Below are 20,424 nucleotides of genomic sequence, written 5' to 3' on the forward strand. Positions count from 1 at the left end.
GAGATTCTTCAAATAGCCACCCTTTGCCTTGATAACAGCTTTGCACACTCTTGGCATTCTCTAAACCAGCTTCACCTGGAATGCTTTTCCAACAGTCTTGAAGGAGCTCCCACATATGCTGAGCACTTGTTGGCTGCTTGTCCTTCACTCTGCGGTCCGATTAATCCCAAATCATCTCAATTGGGATGAGGTCGGGGGATTGTGGAGGCCAGGTCATCTGATAAAGCACTCATTCACTCTCCTTCTTGGTAAAATAGCCCTTACACAGCCTGGAGGTGTGTTGGGTCATTGTCCTGTTGAAAAACAAATGATAGTCCCACTAAGCCCAAACCAGATGGGATGGCGTACCACTGCAGAATGCTGTGGTAGCCATGCTGGTTACGTGTGCCTTGAATTCTAAATAAATCACAGACAGTGGCACCAGCTAAGCACCCCCACACCATAACACCTCCTCCTCCATGCTTTACGGTGGGAAATACACATGGGGAGATCATCCGTTCACCCACACCACGTCTCACAAAGCCACTGCGGTTGGAACCAAAATTCTCAAAACTGGACTCCAGACCAAAGGACACATTTCCACCGGTCTAATGTCCATTGCTCATGTTTATTGGCCCAAGCAAGTCTCTTCTTCTTATTGGTGTCCTTTAGTAGTTGTTTATTTAAAGCAGTTCGACCATAAAGGCCTGATTCACACAGTCTCCTCTGAACAGTTGATGTTGAGATGTGTCTGTTACTTGAACTCTGTGAAGCATTTATTTTGGCTGCAATTTCTGAGGCTGGTAACTCTAATTAACTTATCCTCTGCAGCAGAGGTAACTCTGGGTCTTCCATTCCTGTGGCGGTCCTCATGAGAGCCAGTTTCATCATAGCACTTTATGGTTTTTGCGACTGCACTTGAAGAAACTTTCAAAGTTCTTTGAAATGTTCCATATTGACTGACCTTCAGGTCACAACAAAACTGATTGGCTCAAACACATTAAGAAGGAAATCAATTCCATAAATTAACTTTTAAGAAGGCACAGCTGTTAATTGAAATGCATTCCAGGTGACTACCTCATGAAGCTGGTTGAGAGAATGCCAAGAGTGGACAAAGCTGTCATCAAGGCAAAGGGTGGCTATTTGAAGAATCTCAAATATAAAATATATTTTGATTTGTTTAACACTTTTTTGGTTACTACATCATTCCATATGTGTTATTTCATAGATGACTTCACTATTATTATACAATGTAAAAAATAGTCAAATTAAAGAAAAATCCTTGAATGAGTAGGTGTCCAAAATTTTGACTGGTAGTGTATGTTACCCCTTGGTAACATTATCAGAAAGCATGGAATTGATTTTCACTGTTACGCAGACGATATACAACTTTACATTTCTGTGTCACCAGAGGATTTTAGCTCCACAGATAAATTATTAGACTGTATTAGTGATTTAAATACTTGGACGGCTAACAATTTCCTTCAGCAAAAGGCCGAGATACTTACTGTATTAGGCCGAGATACTTACTGTATTATTGGAGCCAAAGCACAGAGAGAGAATCTGGCCACACATTTTAATTCACGGCAATAAAGATAAAACACCAGGTAAAAAACCTAGGTTTTAGATTCTTAACTCAATTTCAGATCACACATTAGGAATGTGACCAAAATAGGTTTTTACCACCTGTGGAACATTGCCAAGGTGCGGCCATTTCTATCTCAGGCTGATACAGAGACTCATCCATGCTTTTCTTACAAGCAGGCTTGACTACTGTAATGCTCTCCTGTCTGGTCTACCCCAGAAAGCAATTTGTCAACTGCAAAACATACAGAATGCTGTAGCACGGGTACTGACCAAGACCAGACGAATAGCACACATTACACCAGTTTTGATGTCTCTGCACTGGCTGGCTGTGAGTTTAAAAATTAGGTGAAGGTGAACCTTTGCCCCAGTCTGAGTCCTGAGCACTCTGGAGCAGGTTTTCATCAAGGATCTCTCTGTACTTTACTCCATTCATCGTTGCCTCGATCCTGACTAGTCTCCCAGTCCCTGCCACTGAAAAACATCCTTCTCCCCCGATTGTTCAGTTTGGCTGGGCGGCCAGCTCTAGGAAGAGGCTTGGTGGTTCCAAACTTCTTCCATTTAAGAATGATGGAGGCCACTGTGTTCATGGGGACCTTCAATGCTGCAGACATTTTTTGGTACCCTTCCCCAGATCTGTGCCTCGACACAATCCTGTCTCGGAGCTCTACAGACAATTCCTTCATCCTCATGGCTTGGTTTTTGCTCTGACATGCACTGTCAACTGTGGGACCTTATATAGACAGGTGTGTGCCTTTCCAAATCATGTCCAATCAATTGAATTTACTACAGGTGGACTCCAATCAAGTTATGGAAACATCTCAAGGATGATCAATGGAAACAAGATGCACCTGAGTTCAATTTCGAGTCTCATTGCAAAGGGGCTGAATACATATGTAAATAAGTTATTTTTATTTTTTATTTTTAATACATTTGCAAACATTTCTAAAAACCTGGTTTCGCTTTGTCATTATGGGGTATTGTGTGTAGATTGATGAAAATAATAAATAGTTGAATCAATTGTAGAATAAGGCTGTAACATAACAAAATGTGGAAAAAGTCAAGGGGTATGAATACTTTCCGAATGCACTGTATGTACCCAGTTGTTCCCTCAGGTCCTCTGGCACTGGCCTTTTAACTATCCCAAAGCCTAGGACCAAGAGGCATGGAGAGGCAACCTTTATTCACTAGGCCCCCAGCCTCTGGAATAGCCTGCCAGAGAAGCTGAGGGGGGCCGAAACTGTGGACATATTTAAAAGAGATCTTAAAACACACCTTTTTAGCTTTGCTTTTCCTTAGGGTGCTTTTTAGTCATTCAGTTTTTATCGTTATTCTTTTGTTTTTTTATCCTCTTATATTTGTTGTGTAGTAAAGATTTCTATTTTTTTTCTTAGTTTTTTCTTAGGGTTTTTTCTGTGAAGCGCACTGCGTTGCATTCATGTCTGAAATGTGCTATTTAAATAAAGCTTGATTTGATTTGATCATCATCATCCTCCTCCTCCATCCTCCTCCTCCTCACCGCTCTCCTCAGCAGAGCCTCGTCTGTCTCTGCCTTGGTCCTGGCTGTACATCCTCTCTAGCTTCTTCCTCTGTTTTCCTCCATCTCGCGGTGACGTCTCCAGATCCAGGGAGCGCTGGCTCGGACATGGGGCCCTGATGCAGGTGACACAGTTTGGGGTGCAGTCCTCCCGCGAGCCCCCCCTCCTCACTCCCCAGTCCCGGATGTTATGGGCACTCCTCGAGCTCTGCAGGGGCTGGGACTGGGGCCTGAGGCTCTGTGGGCCATGGCTATGGTTGCTGCGGTGATGTTTGCTGCCTGGTGGTTGTTGGTTGGCGTAGGTGGGCTGGTTGGCGGAGGGAGGAGGGGACAGCGGCTGCTTCAGCACCTCCAGCTCCAGACTCTCCTCGCTCCCTCGCCCCCCTAGCATGCCTCCCTCCCTGGTGATGGTGTAGACCCGCTGGGAAGCTGGCTTCAGGATGGTCAGGCTCCCCTCAGCGGACCTGGGAGGTGGCTGCTGCTCCTCAGAGGAGAAACTGCGCTCCACTGAGAGCCCTGATGAGAGCCTGTGCTTGGAGGGGCCTGTGGGCTGCAGACTGCTGGGCTGCAGGGTGCTGGCCTGGAGACTGCTGTGGTGGGGATGCGCTGTGCTGAGCTTGGACTGGAGACTGTGGGCCTGGGACTGGTCCTGGCTGGCCTTGGCCCCACAGCGGCTCTGAGGGTGTAGGTTGTTGTTGTGGAGACGACTGATGTCAGGGGAGTCTGTGTCTTGGCCGATTAAGGTATTAGACAGAAGGTGATCTGGAGAGAGCAAGAGTGAGAGCGAGAGAGAGAGGACAAAGAGATGAGCTGTTCGTCTTGTGCTATCAAGGCCTTGGCATCATTTGAGCAAACGTCAGAGAGCCAACAAAGCTTTTGGGAGATAAGAGGGGGAATGAGATGTGAAGAGATGGATGATGGAGAAGGGAAACAAGAGAAGGGAGGAGAATTAGGAGGTATTTTGAGAGGATGAGCTGGATGATAAAAGGGGTTTGGCAGACTTACCCGGTCCTCTGCCTCGGGAAGATACACCCTCTCACATTGACATTTGCCAGATATAGTGTGGTAATGATTTCAGAGCATTTAGTGCTGCTGATGTGAACCAACTGCTATACAGTGGGGTGAGAGGAAAGCCATGTGATGAGGAAAGTTATAGGAAATGTGAAGCAATGTGAAGAGGAAAGTTATAGGAAATGTGAAACCATGTGATGGAAATGTGAAGCCATGTGATGTGGAAAGTTATAGGAAATGTGAAGCCATGTAAAGAGGAAAGTTATCGAAAATGTGAAGCCATGTGAAGTGGAAAGTTATAGGAAATGTGAAGCCATGTGAAGAGGAGAGTAATAGGAAATGTGAAGCCATGTGAAGTGGAAAGTTATAGGAAATGTGAAGCCATATTTGACTCGTTTCAGTAAACTAGGCGTATGTCGCAGGAGAGGCATTTGAATGTAAACTTTTTTGTTTTATCAAAATGCGTTTTTTGGTAGAAATGCCTTCTGGAACTGCAAAAGTGTTGTTCTCCACTTTCTGTAGGACTGAGTTTTGAAATCAGTGGAATACCCGGTGGAATTAGAGTATGATAGCTAAGGAGATGGAGAAAATTCTGGCGTTTGATTGCAAATATGCAGAGGGAATCAAAAAGAGAACACACAGAAGGTTGTTATATAAAACATCTGTCTCCGGATTACATCTTCAAACTAAAGGCAACCATGGCATCCGTGACAGAGAGGGATAAACGTCCATCCATGTATATGGGTAAGATAGTCTAGCTAGCTACATTTTCAGATGTTATACATTTCAAATTTTGTCAGAAAGTATTTTTCATTTCAAGTTAAAGCGTACTGTTAGCTAGCTAGCTAACGTTATTTGGCTTGCTAGCTAACGTTACGTGTATGATCTGTGTACTAATATTATTCATATCTCAGTGCCATTTGCATTGCTAGTTATAGCCTAATGTTAGCTAGCTAGCTAACATTGAACCTGGTTGGTTAGCTACCTGCAGATTAATGCAGGGTAGTAACGTTATGAGTTGGGATTGTGGTTAATTGTTTAGCTAGCTAGACAAAAGACTATATTATGCAAGTAACCATTTCACTACACCTTCTGTATCCTGTGCATGTGATAAATCAACTTTGCTTTTATTTGATATAGTATGTGTTTACCAGAGACGGTAATGTGAAGAACATGACCTGCACCAAAGTCAAATTAGGATATAACATTAGGCCAACAAGACAGTGTCCAAGTTCTAAAATGTTCTGGTAGAATGCCCTGCTTTATTTTGTCATACCCACAACACTAAGCTATTTTCTGTAATTGGCTCGCCATTAACTTGGAAATAATTATCTTGTTGTGAGTTTATTTTCCTGTAATAATGAAGACAATGAGCTAAAGTGAGGACGTTGTCAGCTATATGATACAGTCATTATTTGAACTGGCTAGCCAGCTAACTTAACATTAGCTAGCTAGCTAACAAGCTAGAAATGAACCAAAACATTGTTTAGAAAGTTTATTTTAGTTGCCTGGTTTGCTAGATTGACATATACTAAATTCATTTTTAAACGGGTGGGTTTATTGGTGTTAAAATACACTAGTTATGCTATTTTGGACCAACAGGCTGCTGATGTCATGCAGCCTATAGTTTTTGTTTTTATACTTTTTCATAACGACAACGACAAGTTTGATGTCGGACGACAATAGAATGTTCATGATGTTACTGCAACAACTGTCGATAGACGTAGTATAAACCAGCCTTTAGTCTTGAAATCTTTGGTTGTTTAGTACATGGCCTCACATGTGAATCCTTAAAGAGATGGGTGGGGCTAAGGCTTAAGAGGGTGTGAATGATGCTGAATGGGTGTAGACAAAGAAGAGCTCTCCAGTAGGTTTACCAAAACATTCAAGGGCCATTTTCTCAAAAGTGAGGTTACAAGTTTATCAACTTTCAAAGCAGAATTACTTTCCAATTGTTCCTCAACGGTAGTGTATGATATACCATTTTCTAGCATTGAGTCTCTACTTTTATCTAATGTATAAAACACAATTTCCAAATTTTGCTACATAAGACCGAATCGAGCCGGTCGGTCACATTTGAAGAGAAAGGTTATAGGAAATGTGAAGCTATGTGAAGAGGAAAGTTATAGGATATGTGAAGCCATGTGAAGAGGAAAGTTATAGGATATGTGAAGCCATGTGAAGCACAAAGTTATAGGATATGTGAAGCCATGTGAAGAGGAAAGTTATAGGATATGTGGAGCCATGTGAAGCACAAAGTTATAGGATATGTGAAGCCATGTGAAGCACAAAGTTATAGGATATGTGAAGCCATGTGAAGAGGAAAGTTATAGGATATGTGAAGCCATGTGAAGCACAAAGTTATAGGATATGTGAAGCCATGTGAAGCACAAAGTTATAGGATTTGTGAAGCCATGTGAAGAGGAAAGTTATAGGATATACTAGATGAGTCTGGACACAGATAGAGTACCTGATCCGTTGCAGTTCTCAGGGTGTGTGTGAGACAGGTAATCTCCGAAAGCTCTGGCTGCTCTGCAAAGAGAAGCACAACACAACACTCTGATTAGCACTGGACCAATAGCTGCCTGCCTCTCACTGTGAGCCTGCCTGTCTGCCTGCCTGCCTGTCTGTCTGCCTCTCACTGTGAGCTTGCTTGCCTGCCTGCCTGCCTGCCTGCCTGCCTGCCTGCCTGCCTGCCTGCCTGCCTGCCTGCCTGCCTGCCTGCCTGCCTGCCTGCCTGCCTGCCTGCCTGCCTGCCTGTCTGTCTGTCTGTCTGTCTGTCTGTCTGTCTGTCTGTCTGTCTGTCTGTCTGTCTGTCTGTCTGTCTGTCTGTCTGTCTGTCTGTCTGTCTGTCTGTCTGTCTTCCTCTCACTGTGAGGCTGCCTGCCTGTCTGTCTGTCTGCCTCTCACAGGGAGCCTACTGACTCCAACTGAGAGTGACTCACCACTCACCAGACCAAGGCATCTCCTACTCAGTTAGAGCATCCCAAATGTCACCCTAATCCCTACAGTGTACTACTTTTGACCAATAAGGTGACATTTTGGAAGCAACCAGTGTTTTATGATTGTCTCATCCAATAATTGAATAACTTGAATATTTGTCTCATTAGCTTTCCATCCAATTGGCGACAGATTTTCATGCTAATATTCTAAAATATGCGCATTTTCCCAACAGAGATGTGTTTGCATCAAATTGACTTCTTGCAGATAAAAGCCGGTGCTGATGACGTAGTGCGCATAAAAATACCTTTTGCTATTCAAGTCCCATGTACCGAATAAAAAATACAAGTTTAAATGGGTTTCCATCCCATTTTCAACTCTCACAAAAACCACTCTGGTATTGGCACGTGCGCTCTCGCCAACAGCACTTTAGCCTACATGATGAAATGATTATTATGAACAAAAGAGCTAGATTATTTGTCAAACGGCAGCCAAGCATCGATTATCATGTCACCAGAATAAGACCCTCGATATTTATTGGAAAGGAGCATCAAGCTCATCACCTTGCACTTTCACCACCCTGTGAAGTCCATCATAATTGATTTTATCTGTAGCCTAATAAACTGCATGCTTTCCCGATGAGTCATAGTGGTGCGCATAAAAGCGTTTCCACCGACATTTCCCACATAATTCATTTTACCGACACAAAAAGATGCCACCTTGTCTAGTGTATTTAGTTTTGTCGACAATTGGAAATTAGGCCTGTCATGTAATTCTTTATCCAACATGTACTTTACCCGCATAAAAATGTTGAATGGAAACTTGGTTAGTACCTTGGTTTTACTCTGATTTCCCTACGGAACTGTCTTCTTAAGCCTAAACTACTCGAGGTCTCTTGACGCTGTTATTCTATCTATACATTCCGAACATGTTCATGACATGTGGCCTAAAACCATTATTCTGAGTGTGAAATCCAATATGCAGGTGTGTTCCAGACCGGTTTAATATGATTCCTCCCGCTTGTACACAGCTCTAGGGCCACACAGGGGAGTGGCAATAGTATAGTAGGTGAGTAAACCCTTTCACATTCACACAGCAGGAGGGGAGAATTGCGCATGGAGAGTGAAAATAGGGATATGGGAGGTTGAGTATGTACATGAGTTCAATCTATACCTTCATAAAACAAAAAATGTGTCACAAATTCAATCTCTCCTGTTGTTCACTGAAGTGGGTCTGAGGATGGATTTGCATTATGAAACAAACAAAGTGTGCAATTCCTTTCTCTAGCTTTCAACCTATATAATATGGTTCATTTCGTTACGTTTAGACTATTGTGAGAAACGTCTGCCCCTAATGGCACCCTATTCCCTATATAGTGCACTACTTTTGACCAGGGTCTATAGGGCTCTGGTCAAACGTAGTGCACTATATAAAGGGAATAGGGTGCCATTTAGGACACTTACTTTGCCATTAGATCTGGCCAACTTGCAGACTTTTGTTCCAGCTCAGTGTCAAAATACCAGATTGAACATAAAAGTTAACATCCTTATCATTTATCGCCTTCCAGGTTCTCTTGGAGAGTTCATCAATGAGATTGATGCCTTGATAAGTTAATTTCCTGAGGATGGCTCAGCCCTCACAGTTCTGGGTGACTTTAACCTACCTACATCTGCCTTTGACTCATTTCTCTCTGCCTCCTTCTTTCCACTCCTTTCCTCTTTTGACTTCACCCTCTCAGCGTCCCCCCCTACTCATAAGGAAGGCAATACGCTTGACCTCATCTTTACTAGATGCTGTTCTTCTACTAATCTCACTGCAACTCCCTTCCAAGTCTCTGACCACTACTTTGTATCTTTTTCTCTCTCGCTCTCCTCCAACACTACTCACTCTGCCCCTACTCAGATGGTAATGTGCCGTCGCAACCTTCGCTCTCTCTCTCCCGCTACTCTCTCCTCTTCCATCCTATCATCTCTTCCCTCTGCTAAATCCTTCTCCCTCTGATCTCCTGATTCTGCCTCCTCAACCCTCCTCTCCTCCCTTTCTGTATCTTTTGACTCTCTATGTCCCCTATCGTCCCGGCCGGCTCGGTCCTCCCCTCCTGCTCTGTGGCTTGATGACTCATTGCGAGCTCAAAGAACAGGGCTCCGGGCAGCCGAGCGGAAATGGAGGAAAACTAGACTCCCTGCGGACCTGTCATCTTTTCACTCCCTCTTCTCTACATTTTCTTCCTCTGTTTCTGCTGCTAAAGCCACTTTCTAACACTCTAAATTTCAAGCCTCTGCCTCTAACCCTAGGAAGCTCTTTGCCACCTTCTCCTCCCTGCTGAATCCTCCTCCTGCTCCCCCTCCCTCCTCCCTCTCTGTGGATGACTTTGTCAACCATTTTGAAAAGAAGGTTGACGACATCCGATCCTCATTTATTAAGTCAAATGACACCGCTGGTCCTGCTCACACTGCCCTACCCTATGCTTTGACTTCTTTCTCCCCTCTCTCTCCAGATGAAATCTTGCGACTTGTGACAGCCGGCCGCCCAACAACCTGCCTGCTTGACCCCATCCCCTCCTCTCTTCTCCAGACCATTTCCGGAGACCTTCTCCCTTACCTCACCTCGCTCATCAACTCATCCTTGACCGCTGGCTATGTCCCTTCCATTGTCTTCAAGAGAGCGAGAGTTGCACCCCTCCTCAAAAAACCTACACTCAATCCCTCTGATGTCAACAACTACAGACCAGTATCCCTTCTTTCTTTTCTCTCCAAAACTCTTGAGCGTGCCGTCTCTAGCCAACTCTCCTGCTATCTCTCTCAGAATGACCTTCTTGATCCAAACCAGTCAGGTTTCAAGACTGGTCATTCAACTGAGACTGCTCTTCTCTGTGTCACGGAGGCTCTCCACACTGCTAAAGCTAACTCTCTCTCCTCTGCTCTTATCCTTCTAGACCTATCTGCTGCCTTTGATACTGTGAACCATCAGATCCTCCTCTCCACCCTCTCCGAGTTGGGCATCTCCGGCGCTGCTCACTCTTGGATTGCGTCCTACCTGACAGGTCGCTCCTACCAGCTGGTGTGGCAAGAATCTGTGTCCACACCACGTGCTCTCACCACTGGTGTCCCCCAGGACTCAGTTCTAGGCCCTCTCCTATTCTCTCTGTCATATCATCACATGGTCTCTCCTATCATTGCTATGCAGATGACACACAAATAATCTTCTCCTTTCCCCCTTCTGATAACCAGGTGACGAATCGCATCTCTGCATATCTGGCGGACATATCAGTGTGGATGTCGGATAACCACCTCAAGCTGAACCTCAATAAGACGGAGCTGCTCTTCCTCCCGGGGAAGGACTGCCCGCTCTATGATCTCGCCATCATGGTTGACAACTCCATTGTCTCCTCCTCCCAGAGTGCAAGGAACCTTGGTGTGACCCTGGACAACACCCTGTCGTTCTCCGCTAACATCAAAGTGGTGACCCGATCCTGCAGGTTCATGCTCTACAACATTTGCAGAGTACGACCCTACCTTACACAGAAAGTGGCACAGGTCCTAATCCAGGCACTTGTCATCTCCCGTCTGGATTACTGCAACTCGCTGTTGGCTGGGCTCCCTGCCTGTGCCATTAAACCCCTACAACTTATCCAGAACGCTGCAGCCCGTCTCGTGTTCAACCTTCCCAAGTTCTCTCATGTCATCCCGCTCCTCCGCACACTCCACTGGCTTCCAGTTGAAGCTCACATCTACTACAAAACCATGGTGCTTGCCTACGGAGCTGTGAGGGTAATGGCACCTCCTTATCTTCAGGCTCTGATCAGTCCCTACACCCAAACGAGGGCACTACGTTCATCCACCTCTGGCCTGCTAGCCCCCCTACCTCTACGGAAGCACAGTTCCTGCTCAGCCCAGTCAAAGCTATTCGGTGCTCTGGCACCCCAATGGGGGAACAAGCTCCCCCACGACGCCAGGACAGCGGAGTCACTGACCACCTTCCAGAGACACTTGAAACCCTACCTCTTTAAGGAATACCTGGAATAGTATAACAGTAATCCTTCTACACCCCCCCCCCCTTCCCCAGTGGTGGTTGTCCCACTGGCTATCCTAAGTTGAATGCACCAATTTGTAAGTCGCTCTGGATAAGAGCGTCTGCTAAATGACTTAAATGTAAATGTAAATGTAAATAGCAATGAATACCATTGTTGAATCAGGTTTTAAGAGCTGGGCAGGAACCAAAGCCTGCACACTCTACTGCTTCATGGCCAATCCTCTGACAAATTATTTTAGTTCATACAAAACATGTTTTTGATACTACAAATCTAATAGAGTGGATTATGAAATATTATCATATATTTAATCATGATTTTTCTACATCAAATAGGATAATATATTATAAGGCGAAAAATATATATTATTTTCCCTTTCCCTAAAAATGTGGAATGAATGTGGAATGTGTAAAACATTTATTTAGTAGCTATTGTTCTTACACTCTTAATTGGCAACAGAAAAGAACATGGTCAGCTGTACTATGTGGTTTAATAACTCTCCCACACAAACACATTTCTACAAACACATTTCTATAGCAAGTACTCCCACATAGCTACGCATACTGCACATAATGTAAGCTAGAGACAGAGAGGATATGGGCTAACAGAAGCAATGCACTTGCACACATACAGTATATATACACAAACACACACGCATGCACAAACACACACGCACACACACCTACAGCAATACACATTCCCACAGTCAGTGATTTGTGCTGTCTGGTGTTGTGCAGTCTGTACACATGACTGTATGGATGCTGCTCTGAAATGCCATGTAGCCCTCCCTGCTACCACACACTATAACTAATTATTATTATTAGAGAGAGGAGAGGAGAGGAGAGGAGAGGAGAGGAGAGGAGAGGAGAGGAGAGGAGAGGAGAGGAGAGGAGAGGAGAGGAGAGGAGAGGAGAGGAGAGGACGAGGACGAGGACGAGGACGAGGACGAGAGAGAGAGAGAGAGAGAGAGGAAGCGGAAGAGGAAGAGGGAGAGGGAGAGGGAGAGGAGGAGGAAGAGGGAGAGGAGAGGAGGAGGAGGGAGAGGAGAGGAGGAGGAAGAGGGAGAGGAAGAGGAGGGAGAGGAGAGGAGGAGGAAGAGGGAGAGGAGGAAGAACGCTATCATCCCTTATAGCTCTGGCTTCCACTCCTTCCTATAAACATTCTAAAGGTCTGTATATAAAGATAATGGGGATGGCCACACACATCCAAGACGACCTTCTGTCCCTCTCCTCGCCCCAACCTGGGCTTGAACCAGGGGCCCTCTCAAGCATCGTTACCTATCGCTCCACAAAGCCACAGCCCTTGCAGTGCAAGGGAAACAGCTACTTCAAGCGAGCCTTGCAGTGCAAGGGAAACAGCTACTTCAAGCGAGTGAAACGCTACTAGCGCATACCGCTAACTAGCTAGTCATTTCACACCGGTTAAATATGGTCCAATACAACAACAACTGACATTTCCCTGTTACTAGTCCAGCCTGCATTGCAATCATGCCCAGCAGCAGTAAACCCATTTCATCATGTACCACCCCAACTCATAGAATTGAATGTAGAATCCTTAATTATAGGAGCTCTATGGCTCAACTCATATCTGTGGCTTCCTACCTTCATTTGCTCCGTAAATGTTAATGTCTCTGCTTCTCAGGGACACTCCACAGAGAACCAGAGAAAGTCTGTGGATTGAAGCGTAAGCCAATTACACAGCCACCATATGAATAAATCACATTTTTTCCCAGCAATCTGAACATCGATTAAAAAACCACACAAAAAATCTCAGTGGGGAAGTATTAAGACATTCATTAGAGAGAAGAGTGGCATAGTCAGATAGGAGAGGAGCGTATCTCTCTGTCTTCATCCCAATTGGCACCCTAGTCCCCTTACAGTGACTTGGTCAAAAGTAGTGCACTATATAGGGAACAGGGTGCCATTTGGGACATATCGTCTGTGTGCCTTGCCTTGCTCTGCCCTCACTGTCTGCTCGACTGTCTAGCAGATTGTACTGTGCTTTTAGGAGAAAAGCATCCTGCATGTTTTCAGCCATGTGACGAGGGGAGAGAAGGGAGGGGGGAGAAGGGAGGGCCAGGGAAACAGGAAGAGATGACAGGGGGGAGATGTAATTAAACAATATAAATAGAAAGCAGGGATGATGAGGATGAGGAGATGTGTATTAATGAAAGAAAGTGGAGAAAAGGATTGACGAAAGGAGATGTGCTGTACTGTGTAAACCCTAACTGCAGGTTCTGTGAAAGCAGGGAAAATACCTTGGCTTTTCTCTGTGGTGCTGTAGGGTATAGAGGAGTAAACACTCATGTATACAGTGGTCTGATCAGGCATGAATACTGTAGCCAACAGTGGAGGCTGCTGAGGGGAGGACGGCTCATAATAATGGCTGGAACGGAGCGAATGAAATGGCATCAAACACATAGAAACCATGTGATGGATACCACTCCACTTATTCCGCTCCAGCCATTACCATGAGCCCACCCTCCCCAATTAAGCTGCCACCAACCTCCTGTGGTAGCCAAGCCTATTCATCAAGCTGCTGTGCCTGGGGAAATATACAGTACATACAGTGGTGTAATAATAATAATAATAATAATAATAATAAAGTGGTGTGCACTGATGTGTGCAGAGGGCTGTGACGACAAATACATGAGGGGCCCTAATCGAGGACATGGGTAGGGTTACCTGACCTGGAAAAATTCCAGGCCCTAGTTCAAAGCTATAGGGTATATATGCTATAACTAGGGCCCAGAGTTGTTCCTCATCAGGTTGTCTGGAAGGAATACTGGCCCTATACATGATGTGAAAATCATCTGTGAAAAACAGAAACTAGTAGAGTTCAGCTCAACGAGGTAATGCCTGGATGTGCCTGTCTGAAGCCTCTCTCCTATCTGTGTCAAGGAGCAAGCCTTCTGTGTTCTGGCCCTGGGTGTCTCAGTGAAAATCATGAGTGTCTCAGGGACACCAAATGAGGCTCTTATAATACGTGTCAGAGTAATTTGGAAAAAGAGGGGCACAGTGTATTCATCCTCAGCCACTGAATCTCACCACTCAGATCACCTCTCTGAGAGGATGACCTATTTCTGAGACACCCCAAATATCTCCCTATCCATCTCCCTCACTCTCTCTTTCTGAGACACCCCAAATATCTCCCGTATCCGTCTCCCTCACTCTCTCTTTCTGAGACACCCCAAATATCTCCCTATCCAACTGCTCGGCCTCCGACCGCAAGGCACTACAGAGGGTAGTGCGTATGGCCCAGTACATCACTGGGGCCAAGCTTCCTGCCATCCAGGACCTCTATACCAGGCGGTGTCAGAGGAAGGCCCTAAAAATTGTCAAACACTCCAGCCACCCTAGTCATAGACGGTTCTCTCTGCTACCGCACAGCAAGCGGTACCGGAGCGCCAAGTCTAGGTCCAAAAGGCTTCTTAACAGCTTCTACTCCCAAGCCATAAGACTCCTGAACAGCTAATCATGGCTACCCAGACAATTTGCATTAATATTTTCTTAAAACTGCATTGTTGGTTAAGGGCTTGTATGTAAGCGTTTCACTGTAAGGTCTACACCTGTTGTATTCGGCGCATGTGGCAAATAAAATTGTATTTTATTTTATTTGATATCCGTCTCCCTCACTCTCTCTTTCTGAGACAACCCAAATATCTCCCTATCCATCTCCCTCACTTTCTCTTTCTGAGACACCACATCTTCCTAATTCCCACTCTCTTGCCTTCCCCTCTCTCCCTCTTCATCTCCCTGAGTCCATCTCTCTCGCCTTCTCCTCTCAACTCTGTTCTCTCACTCCTTCTCCTCTGAACTCTGTTCTCTCTCCAATACAAGTACACCAAATTGAGTGAAATGAAGTTGACACAACAAACATCAAGTTGGCCACTTAGCATCTTAGCTTCTTGTCCTCGCTTGCTCACTCTCTCGGGGAGTCAAATGGAAATCTCTGATTTGGCAGGCCTCCCAAGTCCCTGCTGGCTGCTTTCTCAGTCTCACTCTCTACACTGCGGTTGTTAGGTGATTAAATTATTGTTTGTCAGAGTCCGTAAGAAATATTGCTTTGTAATTGGATTAAACCAACAACACCAGATGTAGGAAACCACTGGATAGTTAACACCAAGTAGAATGAATGTGTGGTGTTAGTTCCTGACCCGCTGTATCCTGCATTCCATCCGGCTTTTCCTTCTGCCGTCGGAGCAACGGTGACACGGGTGTAATTACTCAGATCAATGAGGTCAGGCAGCCTCCCCTGTATCACTGCATCTCTGTATCATGACAGTCCAGCCTCGCTCTACAGGCTGTAATCAGAGTAATTACAGCAGCCAGATACCGCAGATACCTCACCTCTGCACTGTAATCCCTGCCATACACAGAGAGGGGAGAGACAGAGAGAGAGAGAGAGAGAGGAGGGGGGGGGGGGGGGGGGAGAGAGGGGGGGGGGGAAGAGGGAGAGGGAGAGGGAGAGGGAGAGAATAGAAAAACAGCACCCACTCTATTCTGGAAGCCCTAATCTTATGTCTTTGTCCCTTGATATCTCTCTGTGTCACTCTGAGTGCCTGAGAGCACAGAGAGAGAACCGTGAACACAGGAAAGGTCGGGTTGGGTGAAAATGCTGGTGGCTTAATTAAGAAACATTAGTACTGAGATGACCTGAGATTCAGACAATAAACACTAGGTGTCAGGCAGGCAATTACCCCTCTGTCAGACATGGCTGTAGGTTCAGCCCTAGGGCACTGTGACTGAGTAATAACAAGGTGGCGGCCCAAATGGGCTATATAGGGAATAGGGTGCAAGTTCGGACGCACCCATCCCAATACCAATGTGCTGTATCCTATGGGAATACAACTATAGGCTGTGGAACCAGCTATTCCTCATATTAATGCCATGGCAGCAGATGCATTTCAGGCTTTTAATGTGGATGTAGAATCCTAGAAGTGCAGTAATAACCAAACATGACTAATGTGGTGACTGTAATGGAGCTAACTCCACTGTTCTCTCTCTGCTGTGGTCAGCACTGCACACACAACACAGCCTGCCTGTTATGATGAGTGAAGCCATGAAATTACATTGTACCTCAGATTCAACAGTTACGTCAACACTTCTGGAGTTCTATTGAGTTCTATCCCCAACTGTTTTAGACATAGGATTCCAAAAGTAGAAGGCTGCTGAAGACATTCAAGTGAATGTCAGATGATGTCAGCACATATTTGTATCATAGTTTCCTTACAAATCAAACCTCTGTAAACATTTATGTCATGACAATGTAAACAAATGCTTAATAAATATGTGTACAAATCAAACCAGACAGATTTTATTGATTTATGCTGCTGATGTCAACTTGATGAAGAGGCAGCAGAGCAGAGTGGGCCTATCAGAGAGTGATTTAGGCTGGCATTTAGAAAAATGAATCTCTCCCCTATGTACCCTAAACTCACACTGCACTGGGAGATATTAAACAGACAAATTGGGTCTTATGAGAAATAAGGCGAGAGGATTCAGAATACACAGCAGGTTAAATACATTTTGGGAGAAAAGATAAATCAATCCACCTTTTGCAATAATATTCCTCCGAATTCTACTAAAAGACCCAGTGTAGTCAAGTTTACACATATTCCAATGTCACCAGGCCAAATGCATCAATATTTTGTCCCACTGCACAGATCAGTCCATTACCTTGGGGGTATGGTTGGACCTCTGGGCTGAAACCACCCTTAGTCCTGTGTCTGCTCTGCGGTGCAACACTCCTGTCTAGCCCATTCTACTGATGAAACCTGCTTTACCAGAGACCGTCCAGTCTAACCCAGGAAGATGAATAATAGAAAATACCAGAATAGAGGAGACAGTGTACTGCCAGTGTCCTTAATGTTTTACCTTCATTCTAGCAGTGCATACATAAGATATGTTTTAAGATATGTCCTGAGTAACACGGGATAATTGTCAGAACAACTTGGTGCATGTTAGCTACAGGGAAACGGTGACCTTCAGCATTCAGTCACTGCAGACATTCAGAGCTGCAATAGGGTCAGTGGCATTTCTCTCCATAGGTGGCTAGATGCCTCACAGATGTCTATAAGCACATATAGTAATTGGCTAAATTAGGATAGAGTTGCCAGTCATTTACTTTTGTTTGGTCAGTTTTGTGACTTATTTAAATGTTACAAATGTCTAATCCCTGGGCAGAAGGCCATACAGTAGGCTAGTTAGCTCAATTAGGAAAGAGTTACCAGGGTCATTTTACGGTTGTCAAATCAAATCAAAGTTTATTGATCGCCTACACAGATTTGCAGATGTTATCGCAAGTGCAGAGAAAAGCTTGTGTTTCTAGCTCGAACAGTGCAGTAATAATACTTAGCAATACAAAACAATACACACATAATCCAAAAAGTAAAAAGAAAGAAATTAAGAAATATCAGTTCAATAAAGTTTGGGCAGCTTTAAGGGATTCCATTCTTCTAAGCAGATGTGACTTGAGACGTCCATTCATTGGCTAGATTCAGTTGTCAAAAGTAGGACTCAACAGTTAAGCCAGCCATTCAGACTCAGAGACAAAGACACAAAGCAGGAGAGATTGGGTCTGTCTGTCAGAGGGATGAAATGGTTTTACACTCGAGATCCAAGCTCATCTGACAACCAGTGATTGTGATTCTGAGGCAGAAGTGATGTGATACCACACCACCATCATACAATGGGTTTTATAGGCTATCTACTGGTAAAAGAGTCCATAAACTCATGGAAATTATACCTTCATGTCTGTGGTTGAGGTTGAAGTGTATGTCTGTGGTTGAGGTTGTGTTTGTGGATATAAAGGTCAGTATGTTTCACTACCCTGTGATGTGTGAGAGCGCGAGAGATAGGGGGGGGAGAGAGAGAGAGAGAGAGAGAGAGAGAGAGAGAGAGAGAGAGAGAGAGAGAGAGAGAGAGAGAGAGAGAGAGAGAGAGAGAGAGAGAGAGAGCTCAATGCCTGCACAGTAAGACCAGTCTGTGGGCGACATGACATGGTGTGCTGATAGTTCTTTTGAAAAACACACAATCTTGCAATGTTACATATTACAATATTCAGCACACAGGATACAGTGACAGCGCCCTGACACATCTGGCACCGTGTGAAAGGTGTGATGACTCATGGTTCTTCATTAATCACCAAACCTGATGCATTAGAGGTGAGTCATAAACGTTGTGTCATGCACAATTATAGATCTTGCAAAACTCCAATTTGACCAAATTCGGCCACGTTTCTTGCTGTTTTGGTGTTTAAATAATAGTGTAGAATACATTTTCTGGCACACTGTATATCCCAGAACCTGTTGGTTAGAAAGCTTAAAACAGTGGAAACGTTTCAGAAAATGTGTTGTTGCCTACATGCTACATCCATTTACAATCAAGGGTTTAGGATTCAATTTTGTGTGCAGTTGATTGGTGGCATTTCATATGCCTTTTCATATCAGATCAAACACTCCTAAGTAACTAATCTAAAACATATAAAATACTATTAACCCCCTTTAGGCTACTGGGCATCAAGAAGCTTGATAGTAGGAAGGGTAACGCTCGAAGGAAGATACTGTAGTCTACAGTACATAAATAAGGAGCGTACAATTAAACGGCTAATTTTACAAACTCTTTTTGCTCAAACCATGATGCCAAAATCCATAACAGCATGTTCTGTTGCCAAAATAGCTGTTACAAATTCCCAAGGCTGTCCAAGGACTTGGAAAGATGCATTATCATGGTTGCCTAATACAAATACAATTCAGTAGAGGAATATAAATTACAGGAAGATAACTATGACAGCAGATTTAGCCTATCAATTAAATTAAAGAAATCATTGCAATGTAAATACTTTTGCAAATCAGATATTTGATCACACAACGCCACAGCAGTAAACTGGGAAACAATATATTATAGGCTACCATTGGTATACAATTATAACTTATTCAAATTCAAAGGTTTAAGATAGTTTGCAATTACTGCTCGAGTCGCTACTTCGCCCGGTAAACGCGTCTACATCAGCGCAGCGCACCCTGCATCCCTCTCCAGCCCCCGGGCACTCACCTAACTTTTGCGGCCACAGAAGATATTGCATCGTTCCTTAAAGTCTTCCTTTTGGACCCGGCAGTTCCCATGCTGAAGTGGAAACGACACAAGATAAAAGCCAGATCATTCCACGAATGGGCGATCAGATATGAAGGAATAAAAATGCTCGTAGAAAAAACGGAGGGAAAGTGGAACCACCGCACCTGAGAAAAACTCCGCCTTTTCCCTGAATAGTAAAACAAAAATTGAACCAGTTTTGTTATTTTATACTAATTTCAATCTATAAAGCTCACGGTAAATATGGAACGCTTGTAGTGTGTGACTGCAGCAGCAGCAGCATTGGTGGCTCGTAGCGCGCGGTTGACTTCCTGCCTGCCCCTGTCGCGCTCAACTCCTCATTGATTAAACTGAGGCAGAGAGGATTGGACGGACAGGAAGGAAACGACAGCCATAAAAGGACTACCTGTCCCATTGAACTGTGGGTCCTATAGCACAATTATTATTTGTAAAGACGAAGTAAGTCAGCCCTTGCCTCAAAGCAAAGCTTGAATCATCATCCATCTTGGTGACCTTGTCACTGACATCAACACATTATATACCGAGATGACATCATTGACCAACCATACCATCCATCTGACCAAATTATATTGGCAGGTGTGGTTTAGTGCTGTGGACAACACCCCAAGCTCTAATAGCTCTTTCAGCACCATGGACAACCGCCACTCCACTCTCCACAACAACAGCTCTTTCAGCACCACAGACAGTGTCTATGATGGAAAGGCAGCATGTGACAGCAATGTAAAAAAAAAAAGATCTGTGACTGCATCCCAAATGGAACCCTATATTATAGTATACTACCTTTGACCAGAACCCTAACAGGCCCTGGTCAAAAGTAATGCAATATATAGGGGGTAGGGTGCCATTTGGGATGTGTCATGTGTCTTTGGATCCACAGGACTGACTGGCTGCTACTGAGGACAGAAGAGACTTCCAGACTGCTTCGTTATCTCAGACAGAGACCAAGATATTGGTAGAGAAGCAGGAAAAGTATGGTTCAGTTACACACACTTGACACTGAAACATCTGTGTGAATTTTTTCCCATGCCTGCTGAAAAGCAAGAAGAAAATTCATTTTTAAAATGAAAAATACATTTCTGAAATTTTGTCTATTTGTGTGTTCGAACCACCCTTCAGTTTTTGAAAGGTTGTAGAGCAAGAAAGTAGCGTGAATGTTTTTCACATATTTGTAGAAGAGATTACAGCCTGATAGATTAGAAACACAGTTCCGTGTGGACATGATAGAGAAC

At 44.4% G+C, this 20,424-nt stretch overlaps 1 protein-coding gene across 1 annotated transcript in view; it reads right to left on the reverse strand.

The window, feature by feature from the left end:
* Nucleotides 1-19,206, reverse strand: part of LOC311144214 (NMDA receptor synaptonuclear signaling and neuronal migration factor-like) — a gene marked incomplete at both ends in the record, with an annotated part of 48,063 nt that extends 28,857 nt beyond the window's left edge. The window contains 3 exons of the mRNA XM_084180221.1: nucleotides 3,083-3,862; nucleotides 6,582-6,643; nucleotides 19,136-19,206. Of these exons, the coding sequence (XP_084036347.1) occupies nucleotides 3,083-3,862; nucleotides 6,582-6,643; nucleotides 19,136-19,206 (913 nt within the window). The remainder of the gene's footprint in view (nucleotides 1-3,082; nucleotides 3,863-6,581; nucleotides 6,644-19,135) is intronic.
* Between the last annotated feature and the right edge of the window lie 1,218 nt (nucleotides 19,207-20,424).

Source organism: Coregonus lavaretus (assembly GCF_964263955.1).
Source record: "Coregonus lavaretus genome assembly, chromosome: 17".
Lineage (NCBI taxonomy): Eukaryota > Metazoa > Chordata > Actinopteri > Salmoniformes > Salmonidae > Coregonus > Coregonus lavaretus.